At 41.5% G+C, this 24,817-nt stretch overlaps 2 protein-coding genes across 4 annotated transcripts in view; one reads left to right on the forward strand and one right to left on the reverse strand.

Annotated features, from left to right (window-relative positions):
* Positions 1-9,887, forward strand: part of snphb (syntaphilin b) — a 26,139-nt gene extending 16,252 nt beyond the window's left edge. For 2 of the 3 annotated variants that reach the window (XM_079359064.1, XM_079359065.1), the window contains 4 exons: positions 223-402; positions 1,536-1,643; positions 2,013-2,162; positions 2,364-9,887. In XM_079359064.1, coding sequence (XP_079215190.1) covers positions 223-402; positions 1,536-1,643; positions 2,013-2,162; positions 2,364-4,341 — 2,416 coding nt within the window. In that variant the 3' untranslated portion in view covers positions 4,342-9,887. The remainder of the gene's footprint in view (positions 1-222; positions 403-1,535; positions 1,644-2,012; positions 2,163-2,363) is intronic. The other variant, XM_079359066.1, reaches the window with a different exon arrangement.
* On the reverse strand, positions 8,578-23,486 carry sdcbp2 (syndecan binding protein (syntenin) 2). Its single transcript, XM_079359076.1, has 9 exons — positions 23,259-23,486; positions 19,000-19,051; positions 18,324-18,420; positions 15,033-15,133; positions 14,110-14,274; positions 12,071-12,246; positions 11,525-11,696; positions 11,004-11,095; positions 8,578-10,233 (listed from the first exon to the last, which is right to left on the reverse strand). Exons 2-9 carry the CDS (start codon positions 19,048-19,050, stop codon positions 10,179-10,181), a joined length of 909 nt encoding a protein of 302 aa, XP_079215202.1. The 5' UTR covers position 19,051; positions 23,259-23,486; the 3' UTR covers positions 8,578-10,178.
* Between the last annotated feature and the right edge of the window lie 1,331 nt (positions 23,487-24,817).

Here is a 24,817-nt window from a genome sequence, read left to right on the forward strand (position 1 = left end):
TGCATGCCTTTCCCTCTGTAGAGCTTTAAGTGAGCCAACGTTTCCACTTTGCTGGAGAGAGTTTATTGATGTTAAGGTTCTTTCTGCCTGCAGCTTGGGCTCTGAATGAAGTTGAGTTCTAAGCCCACTCAATAATACAGTGTGCACACATGAAGCATGCACATCGTAGTGTTCTGGTGTTGTCCTCATTGATTTAACACACTGTTGTCTCTACCTGGTCAGGTTTGACTATTGCAGGTTCATAGAACTTGACTACGTTCCCATGGAGACAGGCTATATGGTGTCAATGCGCCCGACTAAAGGCCTTGCAGCTACAAAATCACCGACTAAAGGATACACTTCCACCAAGTCTCCTGATCGCCACAGCCGCGCTTCAAACTCTCCCTCAACCCCTAATTCCCGGTCTGTTCTGGGCTCCTCTTCTCTCCTTCTAAACAGAGTTGAAATCTCTAAAGCATGGGAATGATGAGACCATTTGTACTGTTGTAAATGTTTTATGATCTTCCATCAACAACATTCACACAGCAACCAACCTGGATGTTATGCTTACAGTGGGAAGCTCAAATGTAGTTATGATGTGAACTGCTGTTTTCAAGGCTGCAAGATGCAAAAAAAAGTAGGGGATTACAGAAATAGCTTTCTACACATTTTCAATTTGTCCAGAACTGAAAAGACAATTAAAATACAAAACAACAGCCGGTCAAATTTCTGGTTAAAACAACATGCTAATGTTGGTTTTTTACTTCCTAATAGCTAGCCAGCAAAAAAGTCTAACAAGTAGTTTCTTTGCCAGTTAGCCTAAGGACGTATTGCTAATTAACAATTATTGCTAATTGTCCTATCGTATTATGAAACAGAGTAATTTTAACTAAGTATAGGGTTGAAAGTTAATGTTAGCTATTGGATTTTAATGATCCATTGTCTTTTCAGTTGCTGATCGGTCTTAATAATAGTAACAATTGGTCTATCCACCTCAAATTATACAATCAAAAAATGTTAAACCCAACAATACACGACATCTTCCTTTTGATCAGAGAGTTTGAGCTTTCCACCCAGAATTTGACAACTTCTTAGAGAGTAGTTTCGATAGCATTGTTTCTAGTTGACTTGTACTGCCTTTGTTTCTCCTTGGTCATTCTTTTCATACTTTTCACTTGTCATACTCTGTAGTAAAAGCTATACACTTCTCCTCCTGATTTTTTAATCCCATTTGTTTTGCGTTCTTGGTTTAGTTTTCACTTTCTCTTTTTGAAACTGCACCATCACTGCTGGTGGCCAAAAGAGTATGTCTGTGTTTCTAAGGTAGAACTGTAGTCTGCTGCTAGCTGTGACTTTGGCCTTTGTGTTTGTGAATATTGTGCATTGTTGTGTTTTGGCATGTTGATGGACCCGTGGCAATGTTTGCACAACCATTTTCTATGCCATGATGGTTTTACTCAACAGCTCACAGAATCCAAGTTCATCTTGTTGCCTAAAGAGTGCTTTCATGGTGTAACAAGGAACAGGTTAACCCGTCTCCTCTTATTTTATATTAGGAGGACACCAGCCCAGCCCAGTAATAGAGATCCTTATGGCAACACCTCCCTCAGCAGCAGCAGCAACTCAGGCTCGTGTAAAGGCAGCGACTGCAGCCCAACCAAAGGGTAAGGATTTAGAACATGCACATACTAATGGCATAAGACGCTATTTAAATAGACCAATCGTATTAACTAATTTAGAATAGGTTTAACTAATTGCATCCACATGCATTCACATGCTGATGTTGATGCCACCGGAAGCAATTAGAGGTTAAGTGTCTTGTGCATGTGCACTTACACATGAGGACTGAAGGAGCTAGGATTGAACCACCAACCTACCAACTGAAAGAAAAACTCTACCACAAAACCCCAGCAACCCCAATGAATTGAAAAGTTTCAATATTTTTTATAAGTTTGGAAATCACAAGACATGTCTCACAATGTAATCGTTTTTTCAGAACCCAAAAGTTAAAATTTGAATTTCTATTGTCTTAGACGTCATAAAAAGTATGGTTCATGTACGGAAAACCATGGTATCCGACCCCCACCACCAGAGCAGTACCTCACACCACTGCAACAGAAAGAGGTGTGTATACGACACCTGCGGTCCAGGCTAAAGGAAACCATCAACACTTTGCAAGACAGGTGAGAAAATAAAAGAGAAACAAATAATTTGGAGAGAAACTTATTGTTGTTTCACTATATCTTAGGTGTCTCTTAAGTACCTCTTTCAAGGTTGTACTCCAACCATTGTATCTTAAACCTCTCAATGTTCATGTCATCTTCACTACTGTTATCTTCTGATCGTTGTCTCTCCCTTTTTCTCGATGCCATTCAACCTCTTAGAGACACAGAGATAGATGAGCTGAGAGGCCAACTTTACAGGATGCAAGAGGACTGGGTTGAGGAAGAATGTCACCGTGTGGAGGCTCAGCTCGCCCTGAAAGAGGCACGCCTGGAGATCCAGCAGCTCAAACAGGCTGTGGACACTGTTCGTGACAGGCTCAGTGATGCTGGGGGGCTAAGTGGGGATATAAGTGTCCAGAAGTACTTTCAGGACATCAACACTCAAAACCACAAGCTTGAGAACCTTTTGCTCAACATGGAGATAGCCCAGGCTGGATTAGCCAAGGAGGGGGAAGCAATACCAGGCTGTCGGATCCGTGTTGGTGGTTCAGCCCCAGCCTCTGTATCAGGGGAAAGTCCAGGGGGAGTTCCCAAACCAGCAGTAGGTGGGAGAGGGTCTTGCTCCTGTGATGCTTCCCCAGCCCGTTCTCTGACAAGGAGCTCCACCTACACTAAGCTGAGCGACCAAGCACTGGCGGACCGTAACAGTAATGGCCAAGACTTTCCTTGTCTGTCGGGTGATGGTACCCAGGACAGCGGCATTGTGTGCGGGGAGAGCAGTGTCCCCAGTCGGGCCGACCTGCTGCTGGAAGCTGCTTTCCTTTCTGAGGAAACAGCATCTTTACTCAACTCCTACACACAGACCTTTGCCCACTCTCTGCCCCACTCACTGCCTCACACTTTCTCCCAAACCTTACCTCATTCTTTCCCTCACAATTTGTCCCACTCTGTGCCCCACACTATGCCGCATTCCGCTACCTATGACAGTGTGTGCACAGGTGAACGAATGGTACCTTTTCGCTGTGGCCTGGGTGGAGTAGGCTGTATTAGCCATCCATGCCTGTCTCATCACCACCTCTACCTGCACCCCTTGCGCGAAACAGGCATTCAGACAGAAAGCTGCCCCATTCCTGCAACTGCAGGCTACCCATCTGATCTGGACACTATTGCTGAGCAACGCACTTTTCGCTCCCAGGCCTGCAGCCCCACCTCCACGTGGATGTCTGATGAGGGAGAGGAGGAGCTGGACTCAATTACTACCACAACTTCAGTTACCACAGCAACAATCATGAGTACGGCTACAGAGCCGATTCCAGTGTCCAGAACACCTTCTGTCCCTCCCTTGCCACGGTCTGCAACTGTAGCATGTTCCATGGAAAGTCCTCTGTGTGCAGGGAAAGAGGAAGAAGTGGAGGAAGAGGAAAAGCAGGAGAGAGACAAAAGAGAGAAGGAACCTCCAACTATAGAGAATCAGGTAAAACCAATAGTGATCAGACTGGCAGAAGAAGGGCAGCTGTCACAAACCACCTTAGTGACAGGGAATGAGGGGGAAGCTGAGCATGCAGTAGAAGAGGTTGTTTCAGAAAAAGGTTGTGATTTATCGGAGACATCAGCAGGGATACAGAGTGAGCTAGCATTTGGAGGCTGCTGTGGAGAAGGCAAACTGAGTGGTCCATCGGTTGCAAACCTCAAAATGGAAGACGTGTACCAAGAAAGTGGTCTATCAGCAGGAACAACCCAGGTAGAGACAACAGAGCCTGTTCCAAGTGCTCCAGGATTCTCACCGGGCCCAGAACAGCCTCACACCTCCCAACCAAGGAGTTCTGCTTCCCACATGGAGATAGCTGGTGTCACTGTAGTGGAGGTGCATGATGAGGACAATGATGAAGATGAAACTGAAGAGCAGAGCACAACAGGGGGCACCACAGCAGAAGGGGGAGATTCATCCGGTCCTGGGACAATTGAGAAAAGCTACTGGAGTCGACACTTCCTGGTCGATTTGCTAGCTGTGGCCATCCCTGTGGTACCAACAGTGGCTTGGCTGTGCCGTGGTCCTGTCCGTGGTGGACAGCCCATGTATCATATAGGATCGCTGCTTCGAGGCTGTTGCACTGTGGCGCTGCACTCACTGCGCAGGGGAGGTGGGTTGAGGCATTACCCCGCAGGCGGGGGAGACCTGGGTGGATCACTAATATAAGGAGGAGAGGAGTCTGCTCTGCACCCCCCTTGATCCTCGAGTACAACCACAGCTGTATGAGTCTGGTTCTTTATGTTGTCGAGAGATAAGGAGAGAAATGCAGGGAATAGAGGAAGAGAAAAATCTTCCTGTGTTGCTTTTCTGATCATGGTTGCAGGCTGCGAGTAGCATCTGGTACAGGGAATGCTGATGATAAAAATCCTTGGCCGGTAAACTCTGTTTTGTTTGGTACAGATTAATCGTACTGTCTCTCATACACTGGTCCTCGCTGTTGCTATCAAGATGTCTGCTAACATTACTGACTTGTGCAAAACTGAATGAGCTGAATGAAATGAATGACCTACTGAATGCTTGGATATTAATCGTTGATTGTTTTGTTTTTAAATACAGGGAAATGTCAAATGTTTGTTAATCTGTGACTCGAGTTGGACATGTAAAAGGATCAAGTGTTGATGAGTGTCTACATGAATTCAGTATGTATGTAAAAGAGTATGTTCATGTATCAAATGTTACTGTTGTTTGCAGAAGTTACTAAACACAGTGCTCTGTGACCCAAGGCAATGAGAAAACCCATTATATATGCTGAAGGCTGAGACAGTTTGAGCTTTCAATTTGTGTCTTTGATGTCCTTAAGACCGAGAACATTGAGTTTAGTTGGTAAAGTAACAACAGCAAAATATGTCTACACTAAGACTAGAAGCCAGGGCAAACGGTAAGCCTGGCCGTGTGAAAAGTGGACCTAGCGCCTCACTCGCGCCTCGAAAACCGTCTTCTTAAATGAGCCATTATCATTGTCTTTTCACAGTGAAAGTGTAAAAACAACATCATGTGGCTTCAAGGGGAACCAATGCAAGAACTATTGGATCATCTCTATCATCACATCTGTCTTATTTTGCCAGTATTACCAGTATTTGTTCTTGAGTTTCTCATAAAGAGACAGAGATATTAGACAATAATTATAATCACAACATGGACATGAGGGTTAAGGATGGACTTCTTCCTGTACCTAAGTTACGTTTCAGTGGTATGGCCCTGAAGTCTGCACTTAACTACAAACTTAACTGACTTGTGAAACGAGTAAATGAACTAAATTGGATTACTTCGATTTCACATAACACAATCATGTCAAGAGAATGACCAGACACTGGTTTGTAGATACTCACTGGCTCAGTTTGACACTTCGATGTAGATCTGAATAAGGTGGGTCGTACTCAGTCTGTGCTTTGTGCTGTATATTTCTGCTAACTTAACGCTCTTGTGGTGTAATTTAAATGGTCACTTTCGTGGTGTGTATTTCAAGTCCACCATACAAGAGTTAGTCACTGTAAAAAAAAACCAACTTTTTTGTTTTAGAATAATTCTAAGTTTTAGTTATAGAGAATTACATTTAGAAAAATCAACAGGCTATCTGATTTATAATTGCATTTAGGATCAGGGTATTGTCTTTGTTTGAATGTGCTTTTTGAAAGGACTTTAATGAAAAGTGGCATCTAATGGCAACCTGCTCTGTTTGCTGATCATGTCCAGATGTTCAATTGTAGGACAAATGAGCAGCATACAAATATACACTCTTAATCTTTTTGACTGTCAAGGCCAAGCTTATGTACAGAAACACCCCAACACAACCAAAAGAAAAACTGCGATGCCTACTCCATTGTTTAGTTCTTCAGTGAAGAAATAAGCAGCGTGAATTTCCTCTGTTTGAATTATTGGTTGACATGTTTTGCACTATTGTTCACTTTATGAATTTGAAGCAATTACTTGAAGTTGAGATTGTAAGTCCACTAAGTTCTGGTTGATTGTTCTGTTGGTCTCTACTTATTTTAAAGCTCTAATGCAGGTACAATAGACCCTAAAAGATTCTACAATATAAATACTATAAAGCCATTCATTCATGGCAAGAGCTTCTGATCAGAGCTCTTCACATCTGACTTCATCACAGATTGTATCAAAAGACCCTAAAGAAATAACAGACATGTGAGTCTGAACACTGTTTAAAGCATTTGCTGACATTAAGCAGAGTTTATGCCATTTGTTCAAATTATACAATTGTCTGTCAACGTTGACACGCAAGACAATCTGTGTCTATGTCTGGATGTTACATCATTGATGTAAAAGATTCCTAAAGGCAGCAGCAGCAGCAGCAGCAGCCATGAACATTGTCATCCCTGTCGATTAAATAAATGCCTCAGAGACACACAGGACTGTCTGTTCCTCCCTCACACACGGTCACATTTGCTCGTCCATCACCACGTCGCGTTCCTGTGTCCTGACTGTCAGAACCGCTATGCTGGAGTGTATAAGGAGGCTCGAATTATTTCATGTTCTGCCAAAAGCCATAAAAGCCTGTCAGGGTGCAGGCGTAAGAATGTGGGAGGCGGCCTCCTCCTCTATATTAATGTATGGAAGTAATGTGAATGATGATGTATATGAACATTGTACTTTGATTACAGTGAATCAAACCATCCTGCTGTCACTAACAACAGGTATGTGTACTAAACAGAGAGAGAGGGAAGGTTAAATGAACTTGTGATGCTTTATGAAGAGGCTCCGACTTGTTGTGGGTCGCAGCAATCATCTCAACCCTCTTTGTTTTACCTCTATGCACAACAGTCTACACTTCCTGTTATTTTTTCATGAACATGAGCAGCTGATAAGTTCATTATGTTAACTTGTGTGAGTTCAATCTCGTGCCCACAAGTATTTCTTGACCAAACAATTGTGTGTAAATAAGACAAAAACTTGTACACTCAAGTTATCATTTCACCAAATGTATCATTCTGATGCTATAATTGTGCACGGGAGAATAGATTACTAACTTGTGTACAAGTTATCTCAAGCATTCAAGTTTTAATCCTTGTTTGCATATTTTTTGTTTGATTTCATCATTAGTGTCTTGAGACTCATGGCAGTGTGATTGATTACCACTGAAATGATTCTCCTCCAATCAAACGCCACCATACAGCACTTTATTCAAATCTATTCCAAGATTATTGTAACGCCAACGAGGCGATCATCCTGAGTGTCTCCGCCGACCGGAGGAGGTGGGTGGTGTCGAGCTTTTCTTTTTTTTTTTATTTGGTCAATATTTGAAAGTGTATCGTCCTCATAGCTTTAATCCTTGTGTGTGTGTGTGTGTGTGTGTGTGTGTTTGTGTTTCAAAGCCTATGTAATTAAAATTAATGTATACAGAGAATATATCAACTCAAGTCCTTATAACATAACCTACCATATTAGGACATTCAATGCCTTGTATAGGAATTCAGCTGACGTCATTGCTATGAACTAATGTCATGTACATTAACTATTTTAATGGCAATAGTAGTGTGTACAGTCAAATATATCAGTAGGCGTTTTCTCCATTCACCCTCCCACTACACTGTATAAAGACCTAAAGCCCCAATATTAAACAGCATGGAGGAAACCGTTCTGTTGTGTTCATGTGTGTGTTTGTCTCGTATTAGATCTCTGGATGTTTGATTTGATAAATTTTTTCCGAAACAAGCCGATTACCACATTTTTTTGATAACCTAAATTAAAGGCAGGGTCCGTCATTTTTTAATACTAGCATGATTTTGAAAGAAGCATTCCCCTCAGTTCTCCGTCTTAATATTCAGTCTCTCGTCTACACCCGCCCCCTCCTCTTTGTGATCCCCCTAAAGCCACGACCCTCACTTACATGCACGAACGCAGTTGTTTCAGAAGCGGACCGTAGCTCATCGCTGCATTGTGAAGAAACTATGTCGTCTCATTCAGTGGTAAGTAACATTAATTTTATCACTTAACTTTATATTAATACATGCAAAAAAAAAAAAAAAAAGGCCAATTTAAACTCAAAGTATAAACTCTGTTATCGGTGGCGCACTTTGAGTGTGGGCTTGTGCACGCAAGGGGTAGAACGAGCAGTGAGACGGAGGACGTGATTGGTTCATCAGATTGGTACCTCATGGCAGAAATTGTTTTCAGAAAAAGCTTTTACCGGCTTAGAAGTGCTACAGATGATTGACTTTCTTTGTTCCCTTTTCAAAGCACGGGAGTTATTGATTTCTGTCAGGACCTAAAGACAATTTCAACCAAAATGTTAAAAAGTTTATCTGGAGAAAATGACTTACCCTGCCTTTAAGCTAAATACTTCAACCCTCTTCTCATTGTAGACCGCAACATTTCACACTGTTCCTTAGACTACAGCAAGAAGATATAACATGAATTGATTAAGTGGAATAAAGCACTACCTAGTTTATGTAAACAGAAAGACTGTTTATTTGATTTACAATATTGGTCTCGGTCACAATGGTATATAAACTTTTAGATTTTTTCGAGCATTTTCTTACAGAATGACAGTGATGCTTGTCAGATTGCATACCTAGAAAATTAAAAGGAATACATGCATCCAAACATGAACAGCATAAAAAGGAGCAACTTTACATAATAAGCAGAAGTTCACAAATGTGAGCTCTGCTTTCACTGCGCCCCCTCAGTATAAGAAGGATTATTACAGAGGATCTGGACATTTTGCAGAGAAGAGACCATTTATTGGTTTCACCCATGATTTTTAAAACTTCAATCTGAGCATAGGATATACAGCATAAAATTAGTACTTTCCTAAAGCTAACATGTTTGTTTTTATGAGATCTCTCATTTACATGAGCTACCACAAACACAAGGATAAGAAAAATTAACATGTTGAAATGGAAACAGGAAAGACGACCCTTTAAAAAGGTAGTGGAAAGTGCACTTAGTGGGTGTGTCCAGCACATATCCTGTCCGAACAAATGTCAACAACCCTTCTCGAAAATTTCTTTGAAACATAAGACCATATTCGACAACAACTTCCACTTGACTCCTGATACCTGCAGCACTGTGGTCTTTCACCGGCTCACAGCTTTTACGGTGTTTGTGGACAGGACTCAATCCCAGCTGCACAGGGCAACAAACATGTCGCGCTGCCCCTTTCTCTACACTTCCCCTGGTAATGTTCCAACGAATCCAACATATCAGAGTCTCATCATGATGACATTGAGCCATAGAGACGGGAAATGTGGTTAAATGATGAGTCGCTATCTCTTGAGAAGATAAAACTCACCTTTGTTCAAATGCAGGGACCATTAATGTTAGGGGTCAACAAAAAGTCTCTTTTTTTGCCAAAAACAACACTGCTTTATACAAATATATGGTAACTAAAGACAACTAGGCTAAAATGGTTGAGTTTTACTGGCCATGTAAAAACAACTGTACACTGGAATCTTTGAACATTGGTCAGCGATTTCTTTTTACATTTGAAGACTTGGGTTTGATCTCAGCTCCGATTTGTATGTACACAAATTAGGGGCCGAGTGCAGGGACGGGGATCACAGCTGTTATCTTTGTAGTATAATCTGACAACTGACTGTTGGCTTTTTTTTTTGACAAAGGTGAAATGTTACAGGTCAATGATTCTCTTCCACGTTGAGGAGGAAGCTCTGGACTCTTGATAGATGTGCATGGCTTTAAAAAAAATATAACATTTTGTACTGTCTTTAAACCTGACATATAAAACAAGACAAACAGGTAATACTAAGCGTACGTGGTTAACATTTAAAAAAAAGGACCTGGAGATGTTGGAAAAAAAAGGTGAGGACATTTAGAAGAGGTAAAGAAAATAAATGAATAGAGAAAAAAAAGGCATCTTAAGATTTCTGTTAAGGATGAGAAAATGAAGCAGATGATGATTGTGATGCAGGAGGTGGTTTGGTATGAAAAGAGAGAGCGAGAGAGAGAAAGGAAGAGAGAAAGAGCGAGTAGGAGAGATATCTCTGTATTGTAGACATCCTGACAGTTTCTAGTCGTCGTCCTCGTCTTCACACCTCTGGGACAGAGTGATCCATGGCTGATCGCAGGAGGCCGCCAGACATCCTGGTATAAAGAATCACATTGAGGAGATAAGATATAAAGTACAGCTATTGCAGTGCAACACGTCATGCTTCAGGTGGACTCATGTCCTTGTTTTATCAGACTATGTTAGTGGACCTGTTTGGGGGAAATGTCAAGCATTTTGCTGACACAGAACAAACAAATACAGGGAGACTGGAACAGGATCAGTCGCTTTGAGAAACTGTGCAATAAACACTTGAATGAGGAAAAGAACAACTGTGGATTTAAAACGTAGAGATCAAAGGTGCTGGTAGCTCTGTGGTTAGTGTGTGCAGCCCATGTACAGAGGCTTAAGTCCTCGAGACCTTAGACTCCTTTCCCTCAAGTCCTTCCTCACTGTCTCTCTCCCTCTATCCGTTCTCCTATCTCAACAATAAAGGCACAAAAATAAATAAATCTTCAGGATTGTGTGTGCAGAGGATGTTGTGGATGAGAATAACTACTATACTATACTTCTATTCCATTAAACAGTGTTTTGACTGATGGACGTTAAGCCTTATTTATTTGAGCCAAGAGCAGGGCTGATGAAGTGCAGTGGACTGATTGTTTCTGCTCGCTCTGGATGGTAATTGGAACATGTTGGCACTGCAGACACAGCTCGGTTTTTTTCTCCATCAGCAAAGCACTTAGGAGCCACATTGTTTCATTAACTCTCCATTAAAGATTGAAAATCATAACAAAATGTGGCAACATTTCGCCGTGTCCACACCTCGGGAAATGACCACAGATTACCTAAAAACAAGGAGTCTCACCTCTTGATCATGTGCTCGTAGATGAACTTGGGCATGATGGTGATGGTCATGGCGGTGGGAGAGGTGGTCAGAATGTCCTTGACCTGAGAATCCTGCAATCAGTTAAAGAAAAAAAGCCGTGAAAAGAAAAAATGAACAACTGTCCAATTTGTAAAGTGACACCATCAAACATTGATCTTAAAATACATCTCAAGCGTTAATCACAGGGCCGGATCTAGCGGACTAGAAGCAAACTGTGAGCACACGACTCAACAAACTAAACACTTTTTCACTTCACATGTGAACACACTGAAGCTGCACTTACTTAAATTGCTGCATGTTAAACTACATTTAGCCAGTATGCGAGCAGCTGTCCCAAAACAAAATCCACATTAGCCACCAAATATCAAACAAGCATCACAGATTATTTGTTTGCATGTTCTAATCTTGTTTTTCTACAAGAAAAGAAAAGAGAACAAGAGTTTCTCAGAGAGTTGATATCCATCAATGACCAACACAAACGGAGAGAAGCAGCGGCTGACCTTGAGTCCGATAACGTTTTGCCCATTGATCTCACAGATGTAATGTTCAGTCAGGAGGCCATTACGGGCAGCAGATCCATCCTTGACCAGCGATGTGATTTTACCAGACTTGTAGATAAAGCCCACATGGCCTGAGCTGTCTTTGTGCATTGTGACAGTGCGCTGGAAAGGCCTAGAAGAGGAGGTAAATGATCAAAAATAAACATTAACTTGTAGACTGACGGGAAACTAATGATGATAATGTTGAGGAAAACTAAAGAAAAATAACATCTCATCAGTGAGGTGTAGGTGATTGAAACAGCCAGGAGAGGGAGCCAAACATATAAACTATTAAAGAAAGTCATGAAAGAGAGAATATATCAGTTTACGCTCAAAGAGAAAATTGATGAAGCTCAGACTTAAATACATAAATAATTAGCCCAGCAGCTCATCAAATAAAACTTCTAACCCTCCCTCAGGTCAACTCTCAAACTGACTGTCAAACCAAGTAAAATAAAAAAGAATCAGTGTTAGGAGCTACAGTATAATGTGTTCAGTTCTCCTCACCTGTCCCTGACCACGAGCTCGATGCGGGTCTCAGCAGCAGCCTTCAAAGCCTTGTGGCCTTTGTCCACGCTCCAGCCGGCACAGTTCTGTCCATTTATCTGAAGAACCTGGTCACCAAAACGTAGGCCGGCCAGGGCAGCAGGGGAGTTGGCCTGCACCAGCTGGACAAATATGCCCTGAGAGAGGAAAGAGGAACGAGATAAAACGTTAAAAATAAGTGTAAGGAACAAAGAAAACAAAGGAGCAACTTGAGGAAGGAGTCAAGGACACACAGAGGAAAGAGGAGGAAAAGCCTTCAAAACAGGAAAACACGTGGCAGCTATCACACACTGTACGCTTATTACAGCTTTATCTTTGCTGAATAACCTTCTTCTGCAACCACAGGCATCAGATTACATTTCTGTAAACAACTTTGCAATATTATTATTGCCCTGTTTGGTTGTTATGATCCAACATACTTTTCATGTGTTTCCATGGCAACTCAAATGAACATGATCTGGCAGAGTCCATCTCATACGCAGTCATTTTGTCTGCTTTATGTGATTGGCCGGTACCGAGAGTACCGTCAAGCTCATGGACAAACGCTGCTCTTATCCGTACTTCATTAGTCCTTTGGCTTAATGCAGGGCTCTTCATAAGCACTGCCCTCAGACAAACAGCACACTAGTCTCTCGGTTACAGCTTGCTTGTTTTCTGTTGCGGAGTCTCCTGAAATAGATGAACAAGCTGCGACTCGCTTTTCTTGTACATTTTAGAGGCAGGCGCCTCCATTGTGTGTGTTTGTGTCGAGGCTCAGCTGAGAGGAGACTTCAGCGTTTGATAAATATGGGCAAAATAACTGAAGGAAAGAAGCAGATATTTTCATTTACTGCACACAGACGCTTGTTGCCGTCGCTCTTTAAAAAGGGAAGCACCACAGAGCACGTTGTAGAATACGGTCAAAACACAGTATGACTATAAGAGTTCGACTCGTAAAGTGGAATATATGTGCACGTAGTCAATATCAATTACTAATGTTTCCTTGAAACCTCAACGTAAAACCAATCCCCTTATTGTGATGAACTCTAGTTATATATTTGTAGACATCTTTTATGCCATGCGTTGAGTTTTTTTCTCCAAATAATGAAGAGTTGTATCAAAAGGAGCACTGATAAGCAGTACCAGTTTCAAAATCCAAACGATACCTAACCCTAGTTAATACAAGACAGTGTGATCATCACTTCAGCACAAATCAAAGAACTCATGGCGTCAACAGGCCGTTTGCTTTTGTTCTGAAGTGAATTCTCACAGGATCTGTGATGTCTTCATGTGAGGGCAGTCCTCTACATGTTGTGGAATTTGTATCAAAGCAATACGAGATAATAGATGGAGCGTCTAAGAATATCCTTCCTCAAAGTCCACTAAAAAAAATGTTTTTCACAGCAGAAAATCCACCTGGATGGATCCTTGACTTCAGACTTGGAGCACTGTGCTGAGAAACAACACCTCATTGATCCGTGTTTATCAGAGGATTTACACAGAAGGAGCTCAAATGGGTGTGGTAATCTAAAGCTAAGGCTAAAGCTACTTACAGACTTCTTGATGTGTTTCATAATTATTGCAAACAAAGGAAAATGAATGGCATCAACAAAACTAACTGAGGACACTTTAAACTGGGTGGGGGGGGGGGGGGGGGGGCATCTGTACCGTTTGTCTGATTGTGATTGTTGAATGCTCAAATTTAATTTGGAAAACCTTTTATTAAATGAACAGTAACTCTCAAACTAAGTTGCAAAACTTTTGTAAATTGCATCGAATAAAAGTTGTTGATGTTTTGATGAAACCCAGAGTGATCTCCAAGTTAAACCACATGATGCTCTGTACACAGAAATCAGTTAAACAGATATAGATAAACTGAGTGAAGCAGATCTCCCCGATATCGAGTAGAAAAAATAGAAAAAGTGGGTGTGAATTTCCTCAGCTCGTCGCTCGTTGTCAAAGAGCTTTTGATGACTGGCCTTCATATTCATGTGATAACAGTTTGTCTGATGCTGACTCACGTTGTCGATGGCCCTTAGCCGCAGTCCAACCTTCTTGTCCTGGTCTTTGCAGAGGACAATCTCCCGCACTCCAGGACGGATCTCTGCCCTCCGGATGCCCACATCGGTCCCTGTCACTGGTCTAACCATGCCCCCATAACCCGAGCTGGAGGGCACTGCCACTTGCTGAAGAGGGAAGAGAGTGATGGGAGAAGGGGAGGGTGGGTGGGGAAACAAGACGAGGAAAAATAGATTATGGGGGCATGTAACGCTACAATTCATTTGAAAAACAAATCACTGTGGAGGTGAAGATATCAGCAAATGGCAGAGAACACAGATGGTTATGTGCCAGCTGACTAAGCTCGGGTGGTGAGAGAGCATTGCATGTGTATGATACATAAACACACACATGGACTGAGGGGGAGTGAAGAGCTCCCGCTCTCCCACACACAGCTCCAGGCCTGTGGTGAGTCACTCAGTAATGTGGTGATCCAGGAACAGAATACTGTTGTGTTTAATCAAAAGGAAAAGGAATCACTGAGAGGCTTTAAGGGGCTTTTATACTCTAAAGATGGTTTTGTTATTGTACCACCATTGTAAAAACAACCACTTCTGGGCAAAAAAACCCCAACTACAATCAAAATTGAGGGATCTGACGCATTGCCTTAACTTGAAAGGTTTTAGGTAGTAGTTTTATGGAGGCTTTGTGTCTCTAGAGGGAGCTGTGTGAAGTCTGAAATGTCTTCAAGTAATGTCTTTCCATCAAGTTTCTGCCCTAAAACGACAAATTAGAAAATGGAAAGAAGCCGGGGGTGGGGTCTAAGAAGAAAGCTCGCCAAACCTCTGGAGCTCAAGACTTTCAAACGAGAGTGCAACAGAGAATCTGTGGAGTGCTCTGCATGGAAACATCTGAATCTGTGGATGCATTATGAACAAACACTTACATTGTCCGCCACAGGCAGCAGGGCCAGGTTCCTCTGGACTTCATCGCTGTCGAGAGCCAGACCCATGTAGTTCCCCAGCTCCTCCAGGTTGGGGTACAAGCCTGGGAGGAAGGAGAGAGAGGAGGAGGAAGGGAGGGAAGAGGGAAAGGAGAAAGGAAGTTGTTTGAGTTTAAAAAAAAAAATGATTTAATCTCAATGATATGATAAACATTCACAAGATAATCTAGTTTGTAACGTTTTGAATTCACAGATGTGCAAACACAAGTCCTGAGGTCATGATTTAAGTGGATCTCTTTCTTTCCCACACTCTATATTTTATTCATGCTGTTCCTCACATCGGATCAGGCGTCCATTGGAGGAATGCTAATAATGAGCACTCAGTGTTGCAGTGCAGTAAAACTTTCCAGGCATCAGTATTCAATCCCTTGTTATGATGGAGAGCCTGTGACAGGAGCCTGGCCCTGCCTTTGCAGCAGATTAGTGCATGTATCGAGACAAAGGTGAAAGAAAGGGCATGTGAGGAAAGAAGTGAGAGGAGGACAAAGTCCAGACGGCTGCTACAAAGCAGCAAACACGAGGACTGGTGCTCGACTGCCTGGAAAGTATTCGCACTGTTAGTACAGTTCATTTTGACCAGATGTCCCATGAAGCACCAGGATTAGCTTCTTAAAATAAAAGATTCATGGCAACTCGTCAGAACGTGCTGCTGCTTATATTTATTTGTTGGTACACAGATGTCAGAAGCAGATATGATGAGCAGGGACAGTAAATAAATGATGTTCCAAACGTCCTACCACCCCATGCTTGAGTCAGGACCCAGGTGTCCAGCACTAAATCCTTTTTTTTTATTATTGATTTGCACCACAACCCACAATGCCTTTAATCCAGTTAGGCTTGCTGTTAATGTTCAGTATCATGTTTCACATATCGGCGCCAGAGTTTCAAAACCTGGCTATTTGGTAAGGTGTTATTAGCTGCATGTAGTGTATCCTCCTCCCACAGCAGTTATCTCCAAGTCACATTTACCCTTCCAGACATTTCAGTGTTACTAAGAATACAGGTACAATACTAGGTACATTGATTGCATGCATGACAGGAAAGTGATACAACAGTCACACATTATGGACTGGCTAAACGTTCCTCTGACACTCCTACACTCTGTCTGTTGTCTCCTTTGTCATAGCTTTCATTTTCATTGAAGTATTTTCATGCAGCCTAGAAAAAAATCCATATTGGCCAAAGTTGTCTGTTTGATAGCCAAAGTCTGGGTCAGGGACAATGAGCATCCATCTTTATCACTGTCTGATATCAAAGCTTTTGGAGACTTTCCTATTGAGGGGAGTATTGTTAATGTTCCAGAAGATATCATCTGGAACATGGTGTAAGAAAAGGAAACAGTTGTAACTTCTTCAGTGAAGAAGTTCAGCCAAAACTCATATCCTGGAGTTACTTCTAACACAAAGCACTAAGGTGAGGCATCAGTCCCAGAGAGAGAAACACACACTTTCATGATGAACTTTACAACTTCCATGGAAGACTTGAAACATGCTATTGATTTTAATACCACAGACGTACACTGCCCCTATGCACACAGCTCTCATTATGATGATCAACGAGAGGGAGAAACACCAAACTGTTTCTGGCCAATGAGATGAAGGTACATGCTTTTCTCAATGCAGATCATCATTCACGTCACACTCCTACACTTGGCCTTTCCCAAATCCCTCCACATGTGATGGTGTTTCTTTATTGAGAAACCTGAGAGCGTCCAGTCACCTCTCCTTCTCTCTCTCTCTTCACGTCTTTGAGCTGCTTCAATGTGGCTCTCTGGCTTCATGGTTATATAAATGGAAAAATAATAAACTGTGGTCAGCGTGGCAAAAAAAACTCAATTCAAAAGCATTTCACCGTTCTTGCACTTCAACCTTTGCCTCATTCCTTTCTACCCAGAAATCTCTCTGAAGCTTCAGTATTTAGGAACATAAACTCTTGTTTCCAAATGAGGGAGTCACTTCCTTCTTCGTGTATTTTTTCTATTCATTCCCCATGAGAAAATTTAATTACAGATTATTATTAATCTGACTTTACCCAGAACATGTCACACTGAGTTTATGATAGTATTTATGGTTCAAATCCAAAAAAATCCAAATGCCAGCTGTGAACTTTTCTCTTTCTTGAAGGAGTCCTCACATTAGCCGTGTAGTGTTTAAGAAGTGGGCGGCCCCGGAGATTCAGTCTGTTTAAAAGGAAGGCTTCAAAGCATGGGATCAAAATCTCCCCGTTGCAAAAAGAACTGTGACTGTGTAACACAAAGAAATGTTTATCAGTGTATCAGCTGCTGGAAATGGATAAACACAAGTAGTAAGAACCAGCAGTTAATAATAATAAAGGTAGCATTTCAGTTTTTTTTTTAATTTAGATATTTTATTTCAATAGTTTAAAATGTCCACAGGTACGATCAGGATACTGAACAGGATGCACACATAACTGTGTCTCATGTGGAATCAAACATCTGTGTTTTTCTAAGGCTGGTCTGTAAAAACATTGACAGGAGTAATACATGTCCTCACTTCATCTGGCTGGGCGCTAGTCTTTCACGTTTAATTCTCTCTGCGTTTCCACACCAGGGTGAAAAATAAATTCCTCTCTTCGCTCTTTTCGCTCACCCCTCCACCCCCTGGGTCTCTCTCTCTCCTTTTCATTTCAACTCCCCCTCTCCTCTCTTTCTCCCATCAGGACTGGTCCCAACACAACTGCCAGAGCTAGTCTCCATGGCGACTCACAGCCAGCTCTGCTGAGGTAAAACAAAAGCCCAAAGACCCAACAGACTTAGAGTCCAAACAGAGAAAAGAGAAACTGAATGAGTGGGAGAAGAAGAAAAAAAAGGGGGGGGGGGGTGAGTAAAAATAAGCAGAAAAGTTGTGCAAACTCTTCAGACCTCTTTTCTCCACATTAACTCTTTTCTTCCTTCTAACTCTGGCTTACTGCCGAGTTCATGTTTCCTTTGACACAAACTCAGAAAAACATCGACCTCTGAGCGGGCCGAGCAAAAGAGAGAGAGAAACAGAGTGACAAACACAGCCAAAGAGATAGATATCATCAACAGAGAGTGTGTGTGTGTGTGTGTGTGTGTGTGTGTGTGTGTGTGTGGGGGGGGTTAATTTATTTAACTCTAAATAGAATTGAAAGAGTTGAAAATAAGGAGACAGCATGACATGCGTACAGTTACACTATAGAGGAACAGGTTGTCTTCTTCTGTGTCACAACACGAGTGGTTCATAGAAGACTTACTTGATCCGGGCATCCCAGCAGTCACAGGCGCAGGCTGGTAGGCTCCCTCAGAAATGGCTGGCATGGTGGTGGCAGCGTGGACATACTGCGTCTGGGCCTGCAGAGCGATCAGAAGCACCGATCAAATCAAAGTCTACATCAGAACAGAAAATGTCTCAAAGTGTGTTTAGGTGGGTAAAAAGTGTTTTAGACTGCATTCCTGGTTATTTATCCAGGTTTCATTCTTCTCTAACCATTTCAGCTTGATGATGCTTTAGAACAGTTTATTTCATCAGCTGCACAGCATTTCATTTGGACTCAATGCACGTCCCTGTGCTGCGTCTGAACTGTTCCAGCCTCGTCTGTATTTCTGATCTCGTCTTCTGTGTACATGTTGCGTCTTACTGCCTGCTGCTGATCTAATGTCCTTCGGGATCGGATAGAATATTACTTTATTGATCCACAATGGGGAAATTCGGGCGTTACAGCAGCAGTGCAGAATCAAAACAAAAAGTCAAAAACCAAATAAAATAATAACATAAACATAAATACAATTCCAGGTAGTAAGGGGGATCATAATAATACTAAAGTTTAATCATCCAAAATAAATGCAATGGGCTCATACAGACTACGGCTAACGTGATCATTATCTCTGAATAGATGTTGTGCTGAAATCTATCCAACCTGACACGCTTACCTTGATGACCTTGTCGACCTTGAGGTCCTCGAGGGATGGATACAGAGACATACTGCAGACACAGACACAAACAGGAGTGAGTGAAGGAAGGCAGGCAAAGCTTCATGAGAGAACAAAAGTCACCAGTTCACCTGAGATGACCTTCATATAAGTATATTATAATGGATTTATATTGGATGAAGACTGCGAGCTGTGACAGGAGTGTGTTAGACATTAATCCAATCCAGCTCTAAAAACAGCTGATGATGCTTGAACAGACTTTTATTCTAGACTTGTATTATTTGCTTTCATTAGTACAGATGCCTGAAATGAAGTACTTCACTGTACAACACCCTTTGAAGTGTAAAAAAACAGTTTTAAAAAAAAGGTATTCTCTGAAGGTCTCGCTTTACACATCCTGTTCAAGCTCAGGAAAATAACATCCAGTTTGCCGCCTGAGTTGTTCGCTGTGAATAAATCCATTTAGTTTGAGTCAAGATCTTCAAGATTGCATTAACCAGAGTAGCACTGCTTACCAGGACTTTTCTAATATTTGAACAATTCCACGAGGCCGGTGTGCTTTGGGAAGAGGGGGATGATTGTGACAAATTAGAAAAAAGTCTCAATCCTAATCTTGATCCGAAAGTCTGAGAACTAAACACTGGTGAACTTAGATGAGGTTCGACCTGCAGTGTGTGGCTGTGTGAGTCCATAAGGGTTTTACTAGTTTGTTGATTCATCATCAGGATCATTCCTGCCTGCGTTGCATATGAGGAGAACTTATTTTAAGGCCTGCTGTGTCGTGCCATCACTGTCTCTGGTGTTGTCTGAAGCAGGCCGTCGTAACGGTGAGCAAATGACTTTACTCAAATTTATCTGACACTGAAGTCTCCTCTCAGTTGAGCCTGGGCAGACAGGGAGGACGGCTCGACAGCGACACACACAACGACGTGCCTGCCTCTAAAATGTGCAAGAAAAGCAAGTGGCAGCTTGTTCATTTGAACTATTTTAGTCGACCGCACAGAGGGAAAAAGAAGCAGGCCAGACTTGAGTGACTAGTCTGATGTTTGTCTGACAGCAGCGCTCATGGAGAGCCCTGCATTACATAAGATGGACTAACGTAAATATGGATAAGAGCAGCGTTTTTCCAGGAGCTTGACGGTACTCCTAACTGGCAAATCATGTAACAGAACCAAAACGTACCAGTATTGCATACCCGTCCATTTCTAATGAATGGTGACAGAAGTCCCTGAAATGAGTTCTCTTTGCATTTGTAGGTTTAGATTGTTTTGAAACAGTATCATAATGCTCAATCTTGCACTTTAGTGTCGACTGTATCAAACTGTACAAACTAGTGTCGCATGTAAGTAGGTGACATATGTTCAAGATAAAAAGACCCGATGGTCACAATGTAAGTACCAAGTTCAGTTCTATTTAAAAGAATGACAACAAAACAATCATTCATCCAGAAGGACAAGAGCGGCACAAAATACCAAAACAAGTGAGCTAATGGAAACAAACAGACGCCTTCAGGATGTGTAACATCAGGAGACAATTACAGTGCTCTTACGTATGTCATGGACTGTGTTATCTCTGTGACACTGCGTCTCTCCTATCTAACTCCCACTGGGTGACTCGAAGGTGCAGGTGAGAGTGTGAACCAAGCGAGAGGAGGCAGGCAGAGGTCGCATAAGGAGAACAAATACTATTTGTTCATCTATTCTCAAACTCAATCGCATTGTGCAACGCCTTTGTTTAGTGATCATGCTTTTATTGTAGTGACATAACGTACACTAAGCTGGCTTTTGCGAAGTACAGTTTGTGAAAAAACTAAATACAAGTAAAGAGTAGAAGAAAAAAAAAAAGGGACATAATGGTGATGGTTTGACCCATGACGATAAAGACATTTTACATCAAACAACCTCGACTAAAAGAACACATCACATCTTTTGTAAAGTGTCTTGAGATAACACTTGCATTGATTGCTCAGACTGCTTGATTGCCAACAGCACGTAAACCTGAAGCAGGGAGACAGAAAGAGGAAACAAACGATTCAATCTGTCAGCTGACTGAGATAACACATGAGAACAGGACCAACATGAAGAAGCTCCATGATGAGTCATGAAGCCAGGTACGGTTGAGTCTGACAATGTTACTGGACATCCAATGTATTCATTCACTCGTCTTGATCTAAAGTGGAGCTAAAGAATATTCTAGATCCAGTTTTTGACATCAAGGTTTAAAGCTTGAATTACTCTCTTCATTATTATGTGATTCTTTGGTTGGTTGTTCTTCTTATGATGTCAAATAGGTGTAAAAATGTAAAACACAGAAAAAGAAATGCCAGAACTATTCAACATAGGCAGGCCCCGTTTTTTTTTAAGTCATATTAAAAAGAAGACTAAGAATATCAATTGCTTATATCATTTACAAATTCCATAAAACAGCAAGCTAAACTTTAGCAATAATGACAAAATGTGGTGTTCATCATACAAACAGGGAAGGCACTGATGTCTCACCCATACTCTCAACCACACTGACAATTTTGAGTCACAACCACAAGACTTATGAACACATCTCTTGCTCAATAAGGAACAGAAAAACAAAGTGGAAAATACAAAATCCCAAAAAGCTTCAGAGCGAAATAGTAGACATAACACGGTGTAGAAATAAACAACTCATGTCAAATATAAAAAATATATTTAAAAAAATCCACCCACACCAATTCTTCGTTATGTTGTACCTAACATGCATCATTTCCAAAGAATATTACTCCAAGACACTATATGTTGTCAAAATAACTTGTCACTTAATGGCATCCCATGCTGAAACTATCTGCACATGTGGCCAAATGTGCTTGAGCCAGCAGTAAGCAGGAGTCCCTCAAGTAATGAAATAGGTCAAACCACAATCACATCACTCCATGATCTCCCACTCCAGCCACGACTCTATTCAGTTATTCTTAGTCCTCACAGACAAGTGCATCATTGTGCCAGCGACACAGAGGGCCATTTTAATACCTTCTAGTGTTTACTTTTCAGCTGTGTTTGTTTGTTCAATTTATATTCCTCCCTCACTTCAACCACAGAACCAGGACAATGACTTTATGTTTACATTGAAAAGCATATTTGCATAAACTGAACGTGAAAAGGGCCATCATTGAAAAACAATTAACAGAAAAAGCTTAACTGTCACTGAATGAAGCAGGTGAAGAAAAAGGGTTATACGGTGCAATAAACCAAGTCAGAGAATTTTTATGTTTTTAGATGATGGTCATGACACAGATTCTTCATAACCTGTTAACCTTCATAACTCTTCTGTCCTTTCCTAAGTTTACTTGTCAACTGTACATGACCTGGCAATGTTTTGCTTTAAAGAGAGCTGTCCTGCAGGAAGCTCGACATCTCTGTTGTGCTCTCTGCTACTCACACTGGAAGCATGAAGCCAGCAAATCAAAGGCTTTGGATGGAAACTGGAGAGGGAAAAACAGCGCTAACTTCAGTTAGCTTGAACTAATCGGTTATCTGAAAGAATGTGGTCTTCTTGGCAGCTTATTTCAGTCTATTGACACGGCTGGGAAAGAGACAGAAAGAGTACAAGGGAGGAGAAGGACTGACCATGGAGGAGCCGAGATCTGCACTGAGTTGACCCACACCCTTTTTACTGTATTCAATATATATATGTGTGTGTGTGTGTGTGTGTTGGTATTTTCTGTATGGTGTACAACATTGAATCAAACGTTTTTGACAGATTTCTGAGCGTTAACAGTTTCATTTATTCGCCATGAACAGTCACCATGAGCTACAACAACATAGGAACTCCATATGGAGCAGACTTAATGCGTAAGGCTTAATTAACGTTTGCTTAATGGATTATCCCCTGTAATACTAACACTCAGGAAAATGCTTGAGTAAAATGTTAGTTTGGAAATACAGCTGTAGTTATATCATAATACTTTCAACATGGGTGTTTTTAACCGAGGGTAGCAAACGATACAGTGACATTAAATATTTACGTCCACCAAGCGTCGGCTGTTAGCTGATATAGCAGGCAGATATTGTAGTCATTTCAAACGTAAACAAGATTAAAAATATATGTGCAAACACAAATGTGTTTTTTCTTAGCTGAGGCTTTTAGTACATCGTCTTTGTTCCAGTATTAACAGCAGGGGAGAAAGCAGCTAACCGCTATGTTAGCTAGTAAGATAAACGAAACCTATGTATCCGTGGACGTTGTTGCTAGGGAGGGTTTGTAAAAAGGTTACTAAGAGACCGTCTTACCTTCAATGTGTTTGTTGTTGATTCAACTCAAACGCCTCGGAAAGTAAGGCAGCAGCAAATCCCTTTATTTTTGAACGTGTGTATCTCCTCGGTCTACGTCGCTCTGGCTCTTCGTCGTGGTGGAGACAGCACCGAAGGGGATTTCTGGAAAGTGATCTCACTGCTGGTTTCCTGGTCGTGCATCTCACGTCAATCAGTGTTGACGCTGTAGGCCACGCCCTCACCCCTCATCATGTGACCAATTATATAGGCTACACAGTAAACCCTTGTGACTGACTTTATGACCGAATGACTAACCTAAGTGAGCAAAATTTACATAACATCACAAAATGCATGTGTGTTTTCTGGTTGGATTTTTTCAGAAAGCAGTGAAAAAAACTCAAACTCTAGCTCTTCATTCTGAGTTGACCAACCCTGAGACTGAAAGCTCCAAGTGGACTCTGTGTTCAAAGTAAAGTCTATGCGTGAGTGTGGTGAGCGGACTTCCGCTCGATGAATCATCTTTGTTAAGGGTAAATAAGGAACAGCCTCCAGTATTAAGCACAGTGCAGCTATTGAAGCAGACCAGTGAAAACTTTCACAGCAGTGGCAATGAGTGAGCCTGTACCTTTTAAAGGATACATTGGTTAACTTTATTAGACTTTTTTTGTTCATGCATGACTTTGAGTTTCCCGAATAACAAAGCACTGGAGTCCCACTGTCTGCAGGTAGAAACCCAGTTGTAACTAATAGGCTAAGCACTGAGACAGTAGACCTATTTATGTATCGACAAATCAGAAATTAATTAGGCCTAATTATTAGGCCGGCATTTTTATTCTAATCAAATTTGATCAGTTAAACATCTCATGAAGAAAGTTGTGGTTGAGTTTGATTCACAGCATGCAGTAATCAGTATACACTTCATTATGTGATTCATTTCTGTTGTTGAGAAGTACTCTACCATTCTAATTATAACCCTATAGATCAACCCTATATTCCAGTCAGCATGAACTAGACACATTAAAAACTAAAGCGTATAACCTACTCTTAATCCCTTTCTTTCAAAGGTTTCCCACTTATTCTGCATCTGTTTCCTTTTTGTAATTCAGCATCATATCTCCCTTGTTGTACAGTTTTTGAGAAGTTAGTTCTTCTCCATCACTTGTGTAGCTGAAGCAGATGTAGCAGAGATGAATGGCAACATGCAACAATTGAAGATGAAAACAGATGTAACAAATGAAACATAAAGACAAGGATGTTATAGTTCTATGCAGTTGGAGACGTCTCTTTGGCTCCATTTCTCTCCTTCGATGGAATTGTTGCAAGATAGATTTTTTTTTTTTTTTTAACGAATGATTACCTTTATCTCGGAATGAAACATTTCTCTCATCATGGCAAAGCACTCTTTCAGACTCAGTTCACCCAATTGTGGGTCCTGTCCACAGAATCAGAAGTGAAGGGCAAAAAAACAAGTTTGATTAGCCAGTTGAATATCTTTTTTTGTAATACAGGTACAGTTTCCAACTTGTGTAGTGGTGTGTGGCCTACATCTGGCACATATATTTGCCTTAAGGCCCACC

The sequence above is a fragment of the Symphodus melops genome (genome assembly GCF_947650265.1).
Source record: "Symphodus melops genome assembly, chromosome: 13".
NCBI lineage: Eukaryota > Metazoa > Chordata > Actinopteri > Labriformes > Labridae > Symphodus > Symphodus melops.